Consider the following 20440-nt stretch of genomic DNA (forward strand, 5'->3'; position numbering starts at 1 on the left):
GAATGCATTGTACGTGCACAAGGATTTCCAAGGTTTGGCCGTGTAACCTAGTGAATCGCAGCACCAAGAACACTTTCAGATTGGCTGCGAGTGAGTGAAAGGATCATATTCGAGGAGAAGCGATGGCGGTGAGATGCTTAGAGTGATAGCGCGTGCGAGTAGGATTGCTGAGACAGCGATGGCTGGGATGCGAGCGGTGCAGCGAGTGACGGAGGTTTATGAAGAGCGCCGGGCGTGACGCGGGCGTGATAGGTCCGTGCGGCGACCTAAGCCCGAAAGGTGTTTGACGTCACGTGTGGAATGTTCGAGGCGAACAACTTTCCAAGGGTAGAACTATCACTACCGCCCAATGCACGAGCAATAACGCCGCGATTTATTCAAGAGCGGTGTTTCGGTTCCATCGCGAATCATGTATCTGAATCATCTCATGCGTAGAGTCCACGAGTCTCCGCTGCTCGGTGTCCGACTCCCGTTGGGTGGAAAACCCACTCGAACAATGACAGGTAATGCCGACAATTAAACAGTGACAATTCCTGAGGCCCACTCCCGATAATAATGCGACTTAGTTCATCGGAGAAGGCTTCATGTATCCTCTTAGACCAAAAACCTAAAACCATGCTCTTGAGCCACACCTGGCACCGCATTGATCGCACCCTCTACGTGCTCGCCCCTGTCTAGTTTTTTGTTTAAACGACCTAGAACAATCCTCATAATAGCCGCCATTATAATCGCAAGTGCGGCGGTCGCGCAGTCTACACTCAAAGGCACGGTCAGGTCTGGCTGTTTCTTCCCTTGTGGCTGTGGATACATGTAACTCGCCCAGATGGAGCTAACATTCGATACCGCGTTGATGAAGGCCAGCGCAGCAGCGCGTTTGGCCGCTGGACGAGGAAGAGAATTTGAGATCCAGGCAAGCGCAACGACGTAGCCTGTGTATACGCCCGGGACCATGAGCATCATGGCGACATATCGTGGGGCAATCGCGTGTGTCGCCGCGCAGAGAATGAATGCTGCGACTCCCACGCAGAGAGGAAGCGTAATGTGGAAGAACCGCTCGCCAGTCCTGTCGGCGTGCCACGCGTTGAGGTAGGTCGTGATAACGGCCAAGCAGTAGGGTGGAGCAGTAAGCAGCAATGATTTGACGTTGCTATATCCGAGGGTCTTCACGACCGTCGGGAAGAAATTTGTTACCGAGGCGGAATTGACAATGGCCAGTAGGAGTACCATTAGAATCCAAGTCTTGATATCCATCATGGCGAGCTTGAATCCATGGAAAAAGGATTGTGATTCGGATGAAGTCCAGTCATCTTCGCCCACATCCTCTTGCAAGCGATACGCGGCAAGCTGTCGCTCCTCTTCAGTGAGCCAGCTTGTGGTGCGTGGGAAGTTCGGTAGGATGAAGAAGGCCGCGAACGCAATGATGACTGTGATCACCCCTTCGATAATAAAGACCCATCGCCAGGCTCGTAGACCATGGGTATAGTCCATGTTGCTCGTAATGCCTGCGGTGACAAGGCCTCCGAAGGCGCCGGAGATGAGAGATCCGGAGTACAGGACGGCCGTTCGGAAACCTAACTCCTTCCGCGTATACCAAGAGGATAGATAGAAGAGGCATCCTGGAAAGTATGCCGCCTCGATGAATCCGAGGAAAAATCGGCAAGCGACCAGACCCCCAAAATTCTGGCAAGCTGCCGTTGCGCCGGAGATGACGCCCCATATGATCATGCAAGTCGGTAGATAGATGGCAGGCTTTCCGGTCTTGTTCAGGAAGAGATTCGAGGGTATTTGCATGAGGATATACCCGACGAACAGGATAGAGATGACTGTCTGTGTCAGGTCAGCATGCTAGCGTATGCAAAACACCCATTTTCAAATTGCATGGAGGCATACCTGATACTCCGTACTCGTCAACTTCAACTCATCCTGCAACCCTGCCAATCGCACGGCAGCGATGTTATTCCTATCCAGATAATTCATGATGTACATGAGAATTATCATAGGGAGCAATCTCGTATCGATCTTCCTCCGCAAGCTCGCTTCAGCCTCTAACCGGTGGTCTTGGGTCATTGCGGCCACGAGTGGCGGGACTTCAAGCTTCGAGTGCGACGGCCCATGCCCAGGTTCTGTCGGGGGAACAACATCGTCCGAAATATGGTCGGCCGCAGCCTTATTGTCAATTTCTGCAGCCATCGTGCTGCTGGACTCCGAGGGAAATGTGCCGTAACTCGCGCGATCGGCTTGTGTGCGTAGGAAGAATCAGACAAACAGCCTTGGCAGAGCGATGTAGCAGTGATAGGGAAAGAAGACGGAAGAAGGGGGAGGGACAAAGCCAACAAGAGGGGCACACAAAGTTTTACTTATACGAAGCTTGTCGAGATCCGATGGCAGGGATAAGAAAGCTGTTACTTCAGATAATTGAAAATCATTTACCTACATATACCGCCGACCAGGATGGCATCCCCGTCTCGGGGCTCTCTACTGCGCGCCATGTGCGCGTGTCATCAGATCGCAGGCGTTCGGTACAATGTTCGGCCTGGCCAGCAAGCGCTGAGATTCGCTGGCAGAGCGACGGGCGAGCAAGTGCCGATGCTACGGTGGCACTAGGTAGTTGTGAGTCGGCGTTTTGACGGCGTTGTTGGATAAAACGGTTGGCAGAAGGGTTGATCTGTGGGGTTGGTGGATGAACGGGCCGCCGCTGACGGTTCCCTGTTTGCGTGCGCGGGCTAAAGAATCCGGGGGTTCGCGAGTCTGCGGGAAGGATTGCAGGCTAGGTTGTGCGCTGTTGGTTTCCAAACAACACCGGAGGGTAGGCCCTGGGGTGCATTTGAAGCCGGTATTTCGATAAGCTCTCTGCGAGGTTGTTATCATCAGCCGCGGCTTGTCAGGTAGCCACAAAGCTTCGTACGGTAAGCTTCAAGAGGGCTTGGGCAATGCGGGGAGGGGGGCAGCCAAGATTCCTCGGCCCGAGTCCAAGTCCAAGCAGTTCAAACAGGCTGTGAAAATCTTGCTATGATCCTACCGCGGTGGTGATAGTGCTTCGTATTCGAAGTTGGAGCTTGAAGGCAAGACCCCGAAACGGGGACTACTAAGCCGGATCTGATCTAGCCGCGAGTTGAAACGTGAACACACCTCAACACCGGACGTGCATCACCGATTCTTCGTAACAGTCCTCATACCTCTACATGAGCTCAACCCTCTACCATGTAGAGTATTGTCAACATCTATTCCATCCTCCGTAGCGGACCGTCCTTCTTTTCCGCCTATGGCGCCTGCCAAGTTGTGATCCATGACGTAGGCCTAGCTCACCATGCGCATCGGCACTGCCACGTTCTTATCGCGGACGCCATCGACTGATAGATTACGATGGTGCACCGGATGATACCATCGGGTCCAGCAACTCGAACTTCAATGTATAGAAAGAGATAGCACAAGGTTCAGTTCAAGCGTTGTAAAGGCGTCAGCAACACCACGATGGCTCCGACACGTTCCCGAGTAAGGGCACCTAAATGTAGAGCGCTCCAGAGCCTGGTGCTCGGGATTCTAGCCCGCCACGCCCTCGCGCAAGATCGAAACTCCAAGCGCGGCTTCTCCTTTGTCGGCGACAGCCATGACTCCGACAACTCCCTCCTCACATCCTCCAAAACGCCACTAAACTGGTTTTACAATTGGTCCCCCTACCCGCCCTCTCAAATCGATCCCTCGGATAGCATGGAATTTGTCCCTCTGATCCACGGCATCGATCAAGCAGAAAGCGGCCAGACACAGGATGCCATTGAGAGCCTTCCGGATTCTAGCACACACCTCCTGTCCTTCAATGAGCCCGACGGCACCACCTCCAGCGGCGGGAGTAGCATCTCGCCCTCCGATGCAGCTCGCGCCTACATCAACCACATTGTTCCTTACCAATCCTCAAACCGCGCATGGAAGATCTCGCATCCTTCCACAACCGGATCTCCCAACGGGCTCGACTGGCTTCGCCGCTTCAACGAATCCTGCCACGAGATTGACGAGCAGAATGGATGTCCCACGGACTTTATTGCAGCGCATTGGTACGGCGGATTCCCCGGGCTAGCGGGCTGGCTGGGAACGTTGAATGAGTTTTACAATACGAACACGTCAAGGGATCCACCGCTGATGATTTGGGTCACCGAGCTGGCGCTTCCGCAGGCGGATGCGCAGGCTACAGTGCAAATGATGAACCAGACACTTCCTTATTTGGATCAACAGGAGTATGTGGAGAAGTATGCATGGTTTGGGGCTTTTAGGACAGACGATGCAAATGAGTGGACCGGTGATGGTGTGGCACTGTTCGATGAGGATGGAGGATTGACGGAGCTTGGAGCCCTGTATATGGGTGGGGAGGCGAATGGTTTCCAAGAGGGGCAGAAGGGAGAGAGCGCGGCGGGGCAACTCTTCATAAGCCGGGCTTTGATGATCTTGCTCTCCTTACTTGTGGCCATGTTTAGCAGTTCCTGGTAGAAATCGAAGCGATGTGAAGAGAAAGGGGCGAGAGGGTTTGGGAAACGGGCCTTGGCCTTATATTTTAACGACCAGACACCGGAGAAATGAAGTCCCAATCATGCCGGAGCATACATAAGGTATGGAAAACCCTTTGATCATTCGCTCATTGACTCCTAGACCGTGCCCATGCTGTCTCCGTTTTCTCAGCACCGAATGCCAGTCCCCTGATCCTTCTTCCTCTACGCAGCAGTGATGGCCCGGCGGGCCTCACGGCCACGCTGCCTGGAGTTCAATCGGGCGCGGTCAAGGGCTTGCGGGGACTTCTGCACGGCCTCGGTACCCTCGGTAAGGATGAGCTCGATGTGGCATGGGTTCGACATGTAGGGGTTGATCTAGAAGTCATATCAGTGTGAATCGCATGCATAGGGGTTAGTGGTACGTACACGGCCGTGGGCACGGTATGTGCGCCTCCGCTGCTTCGGGGCCTGGTTGACCTGGATGTGCTTAACGACCAAGTTGCTGGTGTCGAGGCCCTTGGTATCGGCGTTGGCCTCAGCGTTCTTGAGGAGACCGAGGAGGAACTCGGCGGACTTGACCGGCCAGCGGGCCTTGGAGACACCGAATGCCTTGCCTGCTCGCTGTCAGCCAAATATCCACAAATCGATCCCGCCCACATCCAATCCGGTTTCAAGTTGTGCTATGCATTCTGCCATTTTTCTCAAAGGCAACTCCCCGCCTAGCTCAGCCAATAGGTCTGGAGCCACTCACCCTGCGCGGTCCGGCCAGTGCTGCCGGCATATCGCCTCATGGGAACGGCCTCCTTCTTCTCCAGCACATTGTTGAGGAAAGCAAGAGCGCGCTCAAGCTTCCATCCGTTAATCGCCTGCGCTGTCTCGCGGGTGTTCTTGAACGAGGTGCGGAGGTAGCTGCCGCGAGCCCGGGCGGACTTTGCGTTGTCGATGCTGGTTGCAGCGTAGCGGACCTGCGATACCAATTAGCTGCGGTCGCAATTCGAGAGCGATAATTTTGCAGAGCGAATATATGGCGGGTATGTGCAAGGCGTCGACGTACCATCGTGTGTGCGGTGGATGAGTCCTGTGTTGTTAGTTGAGGTCGTTCCGTTGCTCGCTTCTTGCAAAATCGTCGCTTGTGGGCTACCGGCAAAACGTTTGGCCGACCCGGGAGCTCGAACTTTTTCCTGCGGAGCCCCAACCCCAACCTCCACCTGCTATACAGCTCACGTCCTCCGCACCATTCAGCCTTCCGCAGACGACAAGAACAGGGCAGCAAGCGGATAACGGCAATCATAGTGCGATTGCCTCGCAATTTGAAACCCGTACACAGCGGATAGCCTCGCGGAAAGAGCGACAATACAGCGCAACTGCACAGCGCATCTTACATCCCGGCGCCCGGACACAGCGACTACTACAGACAGACTGATACGATGGCATTCTCAGCACCTAGAGGTGGCCGTGGCGGTCGAGGCGGGTACGTGGGTTACAACCTGGAACTCTCCAGGTCTCGTTCTCAATCCCTTTGCACTCACCTCCTCTCATCGTTCAGGACGTATGCTCACATATACCGCGCAGATTTGGCGACCGTGGAGGTCGGGGTGGAAGTCGAGGTGGAGGTCGTGGCGGTTTTGGTGGCGGAAGAGGCGGAGCTCCTTCGGTGAGTGTCGCCGTTGCAGTCTGTATACGACTCAGAGGCTAATAGAGGGATTGCAGCGCGGACGCGGAGCACCAAGAGGGCGAGGTGGTAGCCGCGGCGGAAGGGGAGGAAAGCCTCCCGGTAGGGGAAGCCAGGGAGGAGCGTGAGTAGCCTTGAAGTCATCACCAACCCTTGGCTCATGCTAAAGACTCGCAGCAAGGTTATTGTCGAAGCTCATCGCCATGCGGGCGTCTTTGTCGGAAGAGGAAAAGAAGATCGTCAGTCGTACGTTCGAAACGCTGGGACGACTGTACTGACCCTGCCGCAGTGCTCCTCACAAAGAACCTCACCCCTGGAGAGAGCGTCTACGGCGAGAAGCGCATCTCAATCTCTAATACAGCGACCGGCGTCAACGGTGAAGACGCCCCGGCGACTACGACTGAGTACCGCGTCTGGAACCCATTCCGAAGCAAGCTTGCAGCGGCGATTTTGGGCGGCGTGGACGACATATATATCAAGCCTGGAAGCAAAGTGCTCTATCTTGGTGCCGCCAGTGGGACGAGTGTCTCTCACGTGGCCGACATTGTGTAAGTCAGCTCGTGGAATTAGGGGTACGAATACCCACGGGGACATACGCTAATCAAACCGCTACCTAAAGCGGCCCAGAAGGAACTGTATACGCGGTCGAGTTCAGTCACCGATCTGGTCGTGATCTGATCAACATGGCGTAGGTTAGCCCAGTCGTTCGAACACTGACGCTTGCTAATCATACCGCCATATCAGAACACATCGTACCAATGTGATACCTATCGTCGAAGACGCGAGACACCCCCTGAAATACAGAATGGTAGGCCCCAAAGATGAGCATTTCCCTAGATTCGTAACTGATAAAGGAAACTTGTTAGCTTCTCCCGATGGTCGATGTCATTTTCGCGGATGTGGCTCAACCTGGTAGGTCATATTTGCATCTATATATCGGGTCTGCCTTGCATTAATGCGGCTACAACCATTCTTATATAAGATTTCACGCTAATACCCTTCAGACCAAGCTCGTATCGTGGGATACAACGCATCTCAGTTTCTCAAGGTCGGCGGCGGCGTACTGATCTCTATCAAGGCCAACTGTATAGGTATGTTACCATTAAACTGTGCATCAACGTCTAATATGTACTGACGTGTTCATAGACTCCACCGCCGCCCCCGAGGCTGTGTTCGCCGCGGAGGTCCAGAAGCTGAGGGAATTGGGAATCAAGCCGAAAGAGCAGTTGACGCTCGAGCCGTTCGAACGTGATCACGCTATCGTTGCGGGTATCTATCAACGGTCATCATAGGAGGGGTATGCTAGCCTAGGTAGAGGTTTTCCTTCGCTTTCATGGTTGACGATTTGGATCGGTCTACTCACATGCCTCGGTCTCGAGGGATACATGGCGTTTCGGGCGCTAGGAGAACGGGTTTTCGTGGCAAAAGCAGTACACTGTCTAAGCTAAGATACTGGTTTTATTCAGAGCCTTCTGCACGCTGACGCTCGTGATTGGAACATATTGCTATAATACGGTCAAACCAGCTTTGCGTTCTGTTGACTGCCCTGATAGTTGTTAGAATGCGCTCAATTATTCATGTTGGACCTTCCATCTGCAATTCCTACACAGTTGACGAGGTGGCAAATAGAGTTGAAGCTGCTATTGCGCCGTTGCACCGACGTCCCCGCTGTCTTGCTTCATCCCACAACCCGTCCTCCCCTTCTTACTACATTCACATTCCCGACCAATCTCGCTGTTAGGCTCCATTGAACCCCCCAAGGAATTCACACCGATACGAACTGCTTGTATCATCGAACCCATAGTGCGACAAGGCTCTCATTCCAGGAAACGTGAATGGCAGCGCTTTTCCATGGCAATCGTACTCGCTGTGCGTCACTTAATATGTGAAACGGCGTAGAGTGGAGGAGAGGGACCAACGGATATAGAGCACAGAAGGTCCCGTTATCTGGGCCAGCCGAGGAAATATTCTTGTTCCACTGGTTGGGCGCGTTATCTGAGTGCGATTAGAAGGCGACTGGGAGGCTCAAAGGAAGTGCGTAGAGGGAGAAGTACAGCATTTTCCGGGATCGAGATGCAGGTTCTCGCAGGTGCCTTTGAAGCCCGCGTCGGCGCAGATGTAGAGGTGAATAGTCGCTGGGGTGTCTCTATACGGGATCAGTGGAGTGTGTAAGAGGGATAGAGAGAGAGCGGACCTGGCGACAAGGGCTTTGGTATTAGAAGCTGGAGCGGCGAGGATTGTGGAAGCGAGGGTGAAGAGGGTTGTAGTGAACTTCATGATGTGCATAGTGTAAAACCTGAAGCGACGAGTGAGACAGCGATCGTATATATTAAGCGTCCTAGTGTATCCGATCTTATATTGATACGGCATCCCTTGTTGACGGAAATGAGTCTCCGCATTCTTGGTGTTGTACGACCAGCACGACGAGAAGCGAAGTTCAGGGGCAGCAGGTATGAACGAGGAGAATCCGAACAGAACGATGACCTTGCTTAGTACGTGGAGAAAAGGGTCTTTAATTAGCGGCTCGCCTGCGTGCCGCTTCTTCTATCTTGGTGATGCTTCGCGTGTCCATGAAGCTGCGATCTTGTCTTTCCCGTCTCACTCTCCTTGCATAACTAACTCTCTCCACTTCTTCCACTTATACCCATCCCAAAGTCTCTCGTAACATGCGTCTTGTGATCGCGCCCTCACCACCCGAATCTCCAGATCCTCAGCCCTCATCGTCTCCTTCGCCATCGTCAAACCCACTTCCTCTGGCCCCAGCATCTCATTCCTCTCCTTATCCTACCATAAACCCCTGCTTCGCCTCCCATGGATCCAATTCCGACCTCGAGTCTAGATTTCTGATCCGTAGAGCGTTTCTCGCCGGGCACACACTTCCGGGAATGCAGTCAACGGAGCGAGTAAAGTTCGTAGCTTGTCAGTCTAAGCCGTCCATCAAAGTCCTCCAGGCTGTGGCGGGAAGAGGCGATACGACGCCGCTGTCCGAACCTGGCCCGAGCCGGGAGAGACTGTAGTTGCCCCGGTCGTAGATGCATTTCCTGCAGCAGAGGACGTACCGGCCTCCCGAGATATTGGCTCGGTGGATGCATTCGGAGTTCATGATATTTTTACCTTACTTGTTTCCGCATCTTCCTGCTCCTTCCCCGACGGCGCAATCGCCTAAACGTAGCATACCCCCAAAGACATAGGATAGATGCGTTATAGCCTCCGCCTGCCGCCCATAAGTATGTTAAAGAAAAGAAAACTCTATGCCTACGATCCAGCCTAACGAAATGGCATTCATTGTCCTTGCAATTGCAAACCTACCTCACTCGAGAGGGAAGGGACCCAATATCCAGCGCAGCCGTACGACCGTAAAGCGCTTTTGGATAATACCACCTAAGCTAAGTGCCATCGTAGATGAGTCATTATTGATGTTGAACCGTCCGTTAGTCGGCTCTTCGTCAACTATACGCTATTACTCAGCTCCACCGCCACGCCACAATGTGGCGCCGTAGCATGGAAGGAAGAAAGAGGAAAAGCAAACTTGCGGAAAGACATTAGGGGTAAAATGATAGAATTCTCCTACGCGAGAGCCGCCATCACTGCACGTATCTACAATTGCACAGATTTGCACAGATTTGCACAAATCCCCTTAAAGGCCACCACTGTACCCCTCCCCAACAGTTTCCCGCCCCACTTTTGACTTGCCACCACTTAGCAAACATATTCCACGCTCGGAAAGCCAGTAAAACCGCTATGATTAGCATTTGTACAGCACATTTCTTCTTCCGTTTTTTTAGCTCCAGTATATGTATATTCTAGGCGCAAAAGTTCTCAGAATTGAAGGAGCCTTGGCGCAATGGTAGCGCGTTGGTTTTCGGCGGTTGTAGCCTGATACACCAAAGGTTGTGGGTTCGAGCCCCATGGGCTTCGTATTTTGTTTTTGTTCTGGTGACGTCTTTTTTTTGGCTTGCTTGCTAGCAGGAGTGTTTGGGGTGGTGAATTTTTGCTCGCTTGTGCGGGCTTGGCGTGAACCACAATATCGAAGGTCATGGCCACAGTAGCCTATAGAGGAACGAAGGATATTGTTCAAGATTTCCAATGTGTTTGTCGGATTTCTTGGCAAGCGTATCTACACAACCCATTTCCCCTCACCTCTCTCTTCCGCCCCTCGTTGCTGACGCATGCCTAAGAACTCATTAAGTATACCAAAGACCCAGCCGTAACAATCCATCAAAGATTCCATCGTAAACTATCGTAAAGGAGCGTAAAGAACAACACAAGAAAAAGAACGTAAGCTCGTCAGCATTACTTCTAGATCGCACTCATATATCGTCCCCTTAAAGGAAGGAAATGACAAGACATTAGAAAGAGCCCCAGCCGAACTCCTGAGCCTGCGGGAGACGAAGGTGGAGGTTTGTCGATTACGAGTTGGTCGGTGGCAAGGGTTGGCGGATCCATTATTAAGAGATGTAAGGACTGTCGTGAATGGTACCGGTGAGGGTATGCAGGTGTATAGATGTTTGCTTGCTTGCTCAATCAACGCTGGAAGGTGGGACAGAAATCGAAATTCGAACGATCAAGGAGATTCGATATGCTAAATGGGAAACAAAGTGCCGATTTGGGCCTCGGGTATCCTGGGAAGTCGCATGGCGAAGGTGCACGCTTGGGGCTGGCGTGTGGGTGGGCGCACGGGTGTGCCGGGCATGGGTGTGTCGTGGTGCCGGTAAAGGTGGGATATATATTGGTGGTTATCGTCGGTAGACCGACTTGTGCGTGAGGGGCGAGTCAAACGGTGCTGGTATGGGGCCTCTGACTCTACCACCCCTTGCAATTGGTGTCTGTCCGGTGCAGAAGATGCACACGTAGACGGGAGGGAGATTATTCGCGTCCATGCCAATACAAACCATGTGTAACCACTTGGTGCAGGATTCGCATTGGACCATAGGTCGGCCATCGTCAATACCATTGCAGACACAGCGTGTGCTATCGCTTGAGAGACTGCTCCGGTCGGTTGACGGTGTGGTGAGGGAGGTGTCAGTGGTGTTTCCTGGTGAACCATTGAAACAGTTGCTAAAGGGGTCGTAGGGGCCGGAAGTTGTGTTGAGATCTGCAGAGGCTTGCGCCCAGCGCTGATTGTGTGCTTTGAGGGTATTGTGGGCTGTGCGTTCTGAACAGGTTAGCAAGACACCAGCGAGCGATATCAATCATCATACCTATCCTCTTCTGCCGACCTTCGACAACCTTCTTCAACGCTCCCAAGGCATCACCGGGCGAATCCGGCATCTGCTGATCCTCGTTCTCCTTGATATCGCCGAAAGAAGTAGGAAAGTCCATCATGCTAAATCTTCGATGGGCGTTATCTGGCGCTTTCCTAACAGGGCGTATTGTCTCAAAGGAGGGCTTATCAAAGACGCCAGACGACGGTCTTGACAACGGCCTTGGTATCTTAAATGAAGTGGATCGGTTAAGTTCGCCACTGTCGGTCCGAGCGTGCTTCGAAGGCCGGCGTTGAGGTAGGTTGAATGAAGCGTTCCGGCTTAGCGTGACGGGTTCCTCTGGCTCTGACTCACTGTCATCCTCAGCCCAAAGACCGGGATACTGGCGCCTCAAATCCTTTTGAGAGTCCCTACGGGTGTCCCGTTCATCCTCATCGGCGGGAACAGTCTCCGTCCTAGCTCGACCAGTCTCATCGATGACAAGGCGGGTTCGAGGTCTGCGAACCTCCGGAATGGCCATGAGTGAGCCACCACTCTGCCGTTTAAGAGGGGAAGAACGACGAGGGATGTTATGGCTGGAACCTGCCCCTGATGACCTCGAATCCATCGACGACGGCCTACTCTTCCTGAAACCGCTGTCGGTATTACTTCTTTGCAAGCCGGGCCTGGCCTGTTCAAACGAGGCGGTAGAGGAATTGGTACTGGTACGAGAATGCTGGCTCTTTGCTTTCCTGGTCAACTCCCTTTCTCGCATAGAGTCCAGCAGCTGTGTCTCATACGGCTGTCTAGGGTCAACCTGCTTGCTCGCATGCGGCATAGAGTGGTCGAACGAGGCGTTAGGCCCAGGGCTCGAGAAGCTAAAAAGCATGCTAGGGTCGACGCCACCAGACGTTGAGATGAATGAAGCGGGTCTTGAGTTTTGTCCACCCCCACCGTGGCTGGTTGCAAAAGAGGTCATCGGTCCTGGTGACGACATGCCATGAAGGGCCTGGAAAGCCTGAGGATTCATCTGATTGTCAGCTGGTGTGTGAAACGATTGCCAATTCAGGTTTCCTTCAATCTTGTGCGGCGTCGGACCGAAAGGATCTGATGCAAGGGGCATGTCTACGTCCATTTGGTTGCCCTCGCTCGGTTGATCCCAGAATAACCGAGAGTGCGGCAAAGGCGGCGCAGACATCGGACCCGTGCTGGGAAACTGGACCATATCTGGGGAGAACTGCAGACTTGGGAATCCAAACGGCGTCTGGTTGAAGAGACCCGCCGATGGTGGCGCCTGGCCTGGAGTCCGCGCTATCACAGTAGCCGGTGTAGCGAACTCGTTCCCCGCATGCTGCTGCAAGCTCCGTCTCGATGTAGCATCCCTCGTCGGGGGCGGTGTCTGCATCTGCGAAGTGTCCATACTGACTGGCCGGGGCCGAGATGATGGGTTCTCGCGCAGGGTGGGCCTAGTCTGTTTCACGGAGTGCGGGTCTGGCGAGGATGACAGCCGGCGTGAAGGGTCGACAGGGGGCAGTGGTAGAGCGCTCGCGGCAAAATGGTTGACATGGAATTCTGGGTCTTCGGGAGTGCGAGCGTTCTGGCTATACGAACTGGACGGCCGGTCTATGGGCGTCGAGAGGGTGAAGGACGGCGTCTGGGCGGGGGTCTTGTGCCCATTGACTCGGGGGGTTGACCAGGCGTCGAGGAAGTGCGACTGAGGAAAGGCCTCAGTCTTGGGCGTCTTCAGCGTCGAGTCCGGAAAGGTCAGGGACTTTGGAGTGGAGGAAGGACTGGGAAGGTGCCAATCCGTTGATCTGGCGAGCCACCACACTGGTTAGCTTTTGAAACACCCGGAGGATTCGCTTAAGGAAAGTGGAGGCCGGCAAAATTGTTCAATGAGAGATGACGATTATGGAAAATACCAGCGTTGAACAACTGGGGCCCTCTCGGGCTTGCAAAATGTAGAAACGACGCTGGAATGAAGTTTTGAGGGGAAGCTTGGGGCCGGATGCATGGAGCCCAAGAACGGCAACCGTGCGGTGCTGCCTGCCTCTGCCTAGGCTAAAGAGCGATTGAGAAGCCCGTCTGACAGATTCTCGCTCTACCAACAGGCAGAAAAGCCATTGGAAGCGCCGCGGTGGCCATTCTCGCAGCTCGTTGCCCGGGCGCCATGCCGTCATTGTGTCCCTCAAAGCTCCCTCGATGGGGGCACATGGAGCTTGAACCGGGCAGAAGGGGAGTCCATACCCATATATATGCTGATCCAGACTCATAGCAAAGCCGGTGAAACGGTGTCGGCGCCCCAGAGACCATGAAGCGGGCTATATCAAGCAGCGGACGGCGGGGGGAGGGAGGCGTCGAGGGCGGCGGGGATGGATGAGGACGAGGGGCTCTGACAGAGATTTCGTGCTGTCTCGAGGAGCGGGCCTGGAGCAGAGGCAATTAGGATAGGGCAGAGACGCCGTGGTACGTGGTAGGACGGTCGGAGCGGCAGTGCCTGGGGTGGGTGGGTGCGGTGAGACCTGCTGCAGGTACAGCACAGGTGGAGAAGGAAGGGGCGACGCAACGGCTGGCAGGCGCGCCGTCTGCAGGCCAGAGGGGGCTCCAACGCTTAGACAGGGTGGCCGGAGGAATGACGGCGAGCGTCTGCGTGCACGTAGCGAGGGCAGTGGGGCCGGGCAGCGTTCGCAGAGAATTGCTGCTGCTCGCAACAATGGATAATTGGACGTACCCACCACGGTGGCCCGGCGACCAGCCCGGCACAGGAATGCGTGCGTCTCTCCTGAGCCTAGGGAGACTGCGGCAGCAGATCAGGTACCGCGCCGCACTGGGCGGGAGCCATGTTCGCGGGGATGGGGTGGCATAAGGTTCATTATTGGTAGGGACGAGGGTGTGAGGACGACATTCACGGGCACGGCGGCGGAGGCATGCTCGCCGCCGGCAGCTCGCCAGCACCGCGGGACGACTGAGCGAAGAATGGCTCGCCTGCTAGCGGGCGCCCGCAGACAGCGATATGCCAGATGGCAAACGGCACGGCCGCAGGAGGGCTGAGGAGGATGCGCGGGTTGGTGGTGAATAGCAGCTCGCAGACGGGCATCCGCCCAGAGTTCGCGCCAGAATCCGCCCCTCGACGGCTGCCAGCGGGCTCGCGACAACCACTCAGCCCGCTCGCGCCCCTCTCCCTTCCTGCAAACTCCTGAAGCCGTCCGCGCGAACTCATCTCTCTCCGTCTGCACTCCTGAGCGTGCCAACGTCAATGGCGCTGCCCACAGCTCGAAGCAGCAAATGGGCCTATCACGGCCGTGGCAGCTGCTGTTTAATCTGCGGCCTTATGCCTTGGCCCCTGCCCGCTCAAGCGAGGAGTCGACCATGTAGGCCATCTCTGGAAATGCGGTTAATCCGGCCAATCGCACGCGCTGGACGTTGTGCGAGCCCTTCCTACCGGACGAATTGCCGCCTGATGTTTGGAAGAGTTGAGCCGGTCCGTGTTGAGTCGGGGCGGCCGCCCACTTCACCTCTCGAGCACTGGGGCCGGATTGCTGCGCAGAATGTGGTTACCGCTGGCGTTAGAAATCCCATGGCGATCTTGATTTCGCCATTGCCGAGGGCTTCAGAAGGGAACCCCGCCGAACTGCCCAGGTACAATAGCGTTTTGAAACGCCCATCGCGGAATCGTTTCTCTGCCCATCGTGTGTGGTGTTGCCCTATCCGACGGACCCACTGTCTGCTGCCCTAGCATCGCATCTCGCTACGACCACAGCTCCTAATGTCGCCCTCATGCAAGGTACAAAGCCCTCGTCCAAGGGGAGCTGAGTCGGCGCCCGCCATGTCGCCATTGAACAAGCAATATTCCGTCTAGGCCTCGGAGGTCCCTTGTCGTCATTCTACCTGCCCCGCCGCCTGGAAAGGGGCCAACCTACCATCTTACACTTTGACAGGTCAATAGAGTGGGCGAACTCATCTTGTCAGCCGCTATCCGAACCCTGCTCGACAACGAGGGGTACACCGTACACTCGGGCGAACAAAACTGCCCATCGGTACCAAACTTCGCATGTCGTAAAAGGTGTTGCATTAGTATTGGTGCTATATATAACCTCCCTTCTTCATGCTCCCATGCCTTCGTGTCCTCCAAGAAATAAAAAGTCCTACAAACACCCCGGTACGATTTGCGAGCGCCGACATGGCATGCGCTGAAAAGAAACTGCTGCACCTGCAGAGGGCCTGGCGGACGACCACCTTGCCTTACAGATACGAATAGTCGAGCTGACCTGGATCGATCCTCCTCTTAGCTTGCCGAAAGCATTTCCTCCGCGCCGTAAGGGACGCACCGCCGTGCTCCGAACTCCTCGCCCACAAACAGCAATATTTACATGGATGCGGAAAGAGAATTCAAATGCTTGCCTAAGCTTCACACTGCTCTCCCCACCACAGGGTCTTGTTGATATGACAGGTCGGATACGGCTGACATGTTGTCCTGGTCTCTTCGAAGAGTAGGCCCTGAGATGTCTGACACCGCCTCGTCGTCTTCGGGGTCGTCAAACGGCGATCGTTCGGGCTGCTCGTGGCGGCCCACAAGGTTGGTTTGCGATGAAGTGGCTGCTTGAGGCACTCGGAGGCTCGTGTCGCGCGACAACGGAGCGACGCTTCGAGGCCGGTATGGTGGGGGCGGCTCTTCGTTGAGGCTGTTGCCGTCGGCGAACGGATCACCAAGGCCGGTGCGCTCGTTGTTGGTCACGGACACGACGTCCGAGGTATCGATACCGGTCATGTAGTTGCCGTTGGCGCCCGATGAAATTGGGCCCAGAATGACAGGCTGGGCAGAGGTCGGACTAGCAGGAGGTGGGTGACTTGGAGGACCAGTGTACGAAGGCTGCCGGGGAGGTACGGGAGGTGATGCCATTTGTGCAAAAGCTGACACGATGGGGTTGGTCCCGATAGGATTGCTCCTCGCCTTCATCTGCTGAACTTGAGCCTGAGTAGCAGCAATCTGTTTCTGCTTCCTTTTCTTTCGCAGACAGAAGAAGATGGCGGCACCGATAATGATCAGAGCCACTACCGGCACGATTCCGGCAGCAGCATACAAGGCTGAGTGGTGCGACTGTGCCTTTCTTGCTCCGTCAGGCGAATCCGTCCTGAAGCCGTCGGCATGACTTGCGGAAGGCAACGGGCTCCCATCGGACCCTACAGAAGCTGAGGCGCCTGTATGCTCGGGATATGGTGAGCCACTATAGGGCGACGTGACGAAAGTGTCTGTAGGCTGCGTTATTCCAGTGAATGACGACCCAAAGGGCGGTCTCGAGAACGACTTGGTGTAGGGTCCCGTGAAGTGAGGCATCCCCGTGTGCGGTTCGTGGTCGTCGTCCGTGGTATACGGGTCCTCAGGTCCTGGGGTTGATGCCGCGGGGTCTGCGGTCAGGTCATCATAAAAGGACTCCCAGCGCGACTCGTCCTCCTCTTCCTTATGAGCGTCAAGCCAGTCATACGGGGGAGCCATGTCCGATAGGCCTGCGTAGGTATGGGCTTGAGAAGGTGGGCGTCTGACACAATTCAGAGGCAGTGTCAGAACTCAAGTTGGGGGGAGTGAGCAATGGCGGGTTTGATAGGTTCTTTGCTGGGGTCGAGCGGCAGGAAGCCCTATGGTCACCGATGCCAGCGAAGCGAATTCCAAGACTGGTTGCTGATCTCACGGTTTTGTTCACAGCATGGAGTGCGGGGCCGGTTGACGGCTCGCGAGGCAGGCTACGCCCTAGTACCACAGTAGAAGACTTTCGGGGAATGCGGCCGTCGATGACGCTAGAGCGAAGCGGTTGCACACTCAAGGGATAAAGAAACGAGCGTCTTGAGGGGTTAGAGCGAGCCTCAGGAGCAGAGGGAGGAGGAAAGGTTGCTCGTCCGAAGAAGAGCGCAGCAGAGGCGCAGACATTATTGTGTCTTTCCACATTCTGGCAAGCCAGCTGGCCAGCAGTCCGGGACCCGAGCTGAGGAGAGGTTGGCTGCAGAATGGGTGCAGGCGTCTGCACAGCCTCGACGCAGAGGCGGGAACAACCTCACCCCACTCGCTCGGAAAGGTGATATTTATGGCTTGGCCTAAGCAAGCTAGCTCCACCATGTCGATCACTGCGCTGTGGCCCAGAAACAAATACCGGTGCTCCGCCTTCGACGGAACGCACGCTGAAGAGAAGACATCGAGACGTGCGGCGGCGCCAGGGTTTGTCGGCATGCTGTTTGAAACCACGCATGGCGGGAGAGAGGAAAACAAAGAAGCGACAGCGCGGCAGGGCTTGCCGGCTTTCTGTGAGACTCACCATGCCTTGCCGATCATGCCGGGTTGATTGGTGCTTCTGTACCACTACAGTACTCTGCGGCATGGTAGGGCGTCAGTCGATGACAGGCTCCAGCACGCTTCAACACTGCCATTTCTGGTTCCGTAAAGTGCATGTACCACTGTTTCGGAAAGCGATGAGCTCATCCAATCGTCCATGCACCGTCCAGACGCAGTCAGGCCTCATGTAGTCCACGCCTCCAGCGCCAGTTGGGTCGGTGTTTGGGGAGGCCGACCTGCCGTTGCGACACCAGAAAGCGTCCAGTCGCTGCTCGTCGTGGGGTAACACGGAATGCGATGGTGATGCACGCTGCAACAAGAGTCCGCTCGGTAGCACAAGCGGACCAGAGTGTCAGCCGTACAACAGGGCAATTGATAAAGATCGATAGAGATCGCCGTGCAGCAACACTCCCTCGCATTGCTCTCCCGCAAGTCCAAGATGCTGCGCGCTCCGAACGAGACGGGCAGAGGTAGGTCGCTTTCCGAATGTATTCTAGCCGTGGGCGTATGCAAGACTTGGTATTTTGGGAGTGCAGTGCATCAGCGCGGTGGGATATCTCGGGGACGCCGGAGTGGTGGAGCCATCCAGGACGCGGGCGCTGAATAACCCATCATCCTTGGCAGCCTTGCGTCATCGGCCCGCGCTTTCGGTTATCCATCACGAGCGCGCCACGGGCTCGCAGCACTTCCGTCGCCAACATGAGCGGCCTCAGAGATATCGCCAAAGGCGGCTGGCACTCCAAAGGGAAAGACGGCGGAAAGGAGAGCTGGAGGGGCGACTTCAAGGGCGTCAACACAGTGGTCCGTCCAACCCGTTCCGACTCTCCCGCCTTGACTGACTTTGGCGGTGCAGGCAGGATGGATGGGCAAAGGAAAGGACCCGAATGAGGCTGCGCGCGAGCACCAGTCTGCCCCACTGGCCACCCTGAAAGACCCTGCGTCATTTGGTCCTCCTCCTAAACGCGTAGCCTACGGAGCGGCAGCGGCTTCTCCGAGCGCAAGCTCGACATCTGCGGATACGGGCGGACTTGGAGCACCTGTCCAAGGCTCCGCAAGGCAAAGATTGCAGGAGGCACAGGAAGCACAAGCAAGAGAAGAAGAGGCGCACAAGCCGCCGCCGGGGCCATACAAAGCAGACACAACGGGACTTAGCACTGCGCATCTCCCCAAGCCGCCCGCGTTTAGGCCGGGTTCGGCGGTGGCATCTCCGACTACAACAGGGCCTTCAAATCCCAAACCGAGACTCCCTCCCAGGCTACCTCCGCGACAGAACTCACATCCCGATGCCAGTGCCCCAGAGCCGCCCCCTCCGTACAGCGAGACGTCGCGGGATAATACCACGTCACAAGGATATCTCAATCAGGGCGCGCTCAACCGACTAGGGCGGGCAGGCGTATCTGTCCCTGGCTTGAATATTGCTCGCAATGCTTCGCCGCCGGTGCCGCCTCGCCAAAAAACACCACCGAATGCGCCTGCTTTCGCAACGGCAGACGCAAGTCAAGGGTCGCAGCTGAGCGAATTGCAATCTAGATTTGCCAAGATGTCGACGCCATCGTCCGAGGCTCCTGTGACTGGTACTACTTGGGCGCAGAAACAAGCAGCGCTGAAGACTGCTGGTAACTTGCGCGACGACCCCTCCAAAGTGTCCATGACAGACATGAGGAGTGCAGCGTCGACGGCGAACAACTTCCGTGAGAGACATGGAGAACAAGCGGCGGCAGGATGGCGAGCAGCAAGCGGCCTCAACCAGAAATATGGCCTTAGCGACAGGTTCAACACTGCAGCTTCGCAATCGACCTCATCTCCTCCCCCGCAGTCTCCGACGCAGAGCGGGATTGGTAAGAAGGCACCCCCTCCGCCGCCTCCGAAGAAGAAAGATATCACGACAAGCCCTACGAGCCCTACGAGTCCTGGTAAACCCCCGCCGGTACCTCTGGGAAGCAAACCAAAGTTTTAAGCAATCAAATCCCTGTAATGGTTCACGTGTCCTTATCCTGCATGCTTGCGCTCCCGTTGATTAAGCTGTTGAGGTGCTGCCACGAAATGTCCTGATAAGCGTATCTCTACGCCTGCCGTAGAGGCGGTCCAACGGGGCCATAAAGGCATGTGTTGAGGCCGAGGTGGAGGCGTGCTAATGCGGCTTGTGTGCTCTCAACACAAACTGGTCGTCAACATATGTGCCGTTTCCCCACATTATCTCGCTCTCGCAAGCTCGGGCCAGAGGGCAGACCAGGGCTCGACGGCATCCTCGTATGCAAGGCTGCGGCACGTTGCGAAGTTGCGAAGAACAAAGGGAGCAATTCGCTTTGTTCCTGAGCCTGCGCACACCTCCAAGTAGCTAGACTTGCGAACTAGGCTGCTTGGTATGCCTGCCTATGCCAGATCGCGTAGAAACCGCCGCAACGGCGTCGGGATTCAACGGCAGCTCTAATCACGTGCTCGATCGTGCATCTCAGCGCCAGACCCGAACCAGTCCCAGCGCAGCGCGGCGCCTCGGTTGATGTCACAGCCCAAAATTTTTAGTGATTGGCAGGACAAATGGCCCGTGCCTGCCGTTGATTTTCCATCACCAACACTTTCGCCCTTTCTTCCTACCCCAGCGTCGACACTCAAGAACCACGACGCCAGCCCGCCGAGCATCTCCCCAGACACACATTGCTCTCCCTTCTTTTCAGCTCTAGAAATTGCTCGTTGCTCCCACGTGGAGTGCAATTCGCTGCAGCAAGCCCTCGCGTGCCACAGCTCCCGCAACCAGGACGGTATGTTAACACCCCTCGCAGTACAA

At 55.6% G+C, this 20440-nt stretch overlaps 7 protein-coding genes and 1 non-coding gene across 8 annotated transcripts; 4 read left to right on the top strand and 4 right to left on the bottom strand.

The window, feature by feature from the left end:
• Positions 1 to 382: 382 nt before the first annotated feature.
• On the bottom strand, positions 383 to 2400 carry BU26DRAFT_459110 (MFS general substrate transporter). Its single transcript, XM_033824998.1, has 2 exons — positions 1891 to 2400; positions 383 to 1827 (listed from the first exon to the last, which is right to left on the bottom strand). The coding sequence occupies exons 1-2, from the start codon at positions 2188 to 2190 to the stop codon at positions 595 to 597; spliced, it is 1533 nt and encodes a 510-aa protein (XP_033682050.1). The 5' UTR covers positions 2191 to 2400; the 3' UTR covers positions 383 to 594.
• A 759-nt stretch (positions 2401 to 3159) lies between these two features.
• On the top strand, positions 3160 to 4846 carry BU26DRAFT_520320 (glycoside hydrolase family 128 protein). Its single transcript, XM_033829266.1, has one exon. The coding sequence runs from the start codon at positions 3472 to 3474 to the stop codon at positions 4477 to 4479; it is 1008 nt and encodes a 335-aa protein (XP_033682051.1). The 5' UTR covers positions 3160 to 3471; the 3' UTR covers positions 4480 to 4846.
• BU26DRAFT_531866 (60S ribosomal protein L17) lies at positions 4701 to 5535 on the bottom strand (the record flags this gene model as incomplete). Its single annotated transcript, XM_033831060.1, has 4 exons — positions 4701 to 4853; positions 4905 to 5092; positions 5230 to 5443; positions 5533 to 5535. 4 exons carry the CDS (start codon positions 5533 to 5535, stop codon positions 4701 to 4703), a joined length of 558 nt encoding a protein of 185 aa, XP_033682052.1.
• A 775-nt stretch (positions 5536 to 6310) lies between these two features.
• BU26DRAFT_429689 (Fibrillarin) lies at positions 6311 to 7442 on the top strand (the record flags this gene model as incomplete). The annotated part of the gene is made up of 7 exons (XM_033823839.1): positions 6311 to 6389; positions 6440 to 6698; positions 6770 to 6838; positions 6895 to 6958; positions 7017 to 7062; positions 7155 to 7241; positions 7297 to 7442. The coding sequence occupies 7 exons, from the start codon at positions 6311 to 6313 to the stop codon at positions 7440 to 7442; spliced, it is 750 nt and encodes a 249-aa protein (XP_033682053.1).
• A 466-nt stretch (positions 7443 to 7908) lies between these two features.
• On the bottom strand, positions 7909 to 8274 carry BU26DRAFT_402487 (uncharacterized protein; the record flags this gene model as incomplete). The annotated part of the gene is made up of 3 exons (XM_033822816.1): positions 7909 to 8017; positions 8070 to 8145; positions 8205 to 8274. Coding segments are annotated over 3 exons (255 nt in total), but the record flags the coding sequence as incomplete, so codon positions are not given.
• Positions 8275 to 9980: 1706 nt separating this feature from the next.
• Positions 9981 to 10068, top strand: BU26DRAFT_t39. The gene has a single exon. It is a non-coding gene; the product is annotated as a tRNA-Arg (tRNA).
• An 818-nt stretch (positions 10069 to 10886) lies between these two features.
• On the bottom strand, positions 10887 to 16827 carry BU26DRAFT_566052 (uncharacterized protein; the record flags this gene model as incomplete). Its single annotated transcript, XM_033833464.1, has 3 exons — positions 10887 to 11305; positions 11352 to 13147; positions 15800 to 16827. 3 exons carry the CDS (start codon positions 16825 to 16827, stop codon positions 10887 to 10889), a joined length of 3243 nt encoding a protein of 1080 aa, XP_033682055.1.
• A 1387-nt stretch (positions 16828 to 18214) lies between these two features.
• BU26DRAFT_340687 (uncharacterized protein) lies at positions 18215 to 19701 on the top strand. Its single transcript, XM_033822305.1, has 2 exons — positions 18215 to 18456; positions 18509 to 19701. The coding sequence occupies exons 1-2, from the start codon at positions 18355 to 18357 to the stop codon at positions 19610 to 19612; spliced, it is 1206 nt and encodes a 401-aa protein (XP_033682056.1). The 5' UTR covers positions 18215 to 18354; the 3' UTR covers positions 19613 to 19701.
• Positions 19702 to 20440: the final 739 nt, after the last annotated feature.

The sequence above is a fragment of the Trematosphaeria pertusa genome (genome assembly GCF_010094035.1).
Source record: "Trematosphaeria pertusa strain CBS 122368 unplaced genomic scaffold BU26scaffold_9, whole genome shotgun sequence".
Lineage (NCBI taxonomy): Eukaryota > Fungi > Ascomycota > Dothideomycetes > Pleosporales > Trematosphaeriaceae > Trematosphaeria > Trematosphaeria pertusa.

Coding starts and splice junctions, on each gene's coding strand:
- BU26DRAFT_459110 (XM_033824998.1), bottom strand. CDS start 2,190: ATGGCTGCAGAAATTGACAATAAGGCTGCGGCCGACCATATTTCGGAC. Junction 1,828..1,890: donor TGACGAGTACGGAGTATCAG/GTATGCCTCCAT, acceptor GACCTGACACAG/ACAGTCATCTCTATCCTGTT.
- BU26DRAFT_520320 (XM_033829266.1), top strand. CDS start 3,472: ATGGCTCCGACACGTTCCCGAGTAAGGGCACCTAAATGTAGAGCGCTC.
- BU26DRAFT_340687 (XM_033822305.1), top strand. CDS start 18,355: ATGAGCGGCCTCAGAGATATCGCCAAAGGCGGCTGGCACTCCAAAGGG. Junction 18,457..18,508: donor TCAAGGGCGTCAACACAGTG/GTCCGTCCAACC, acceptor TTGGCGGTGCAG/GCAGGATGGATGGGCAAAGG.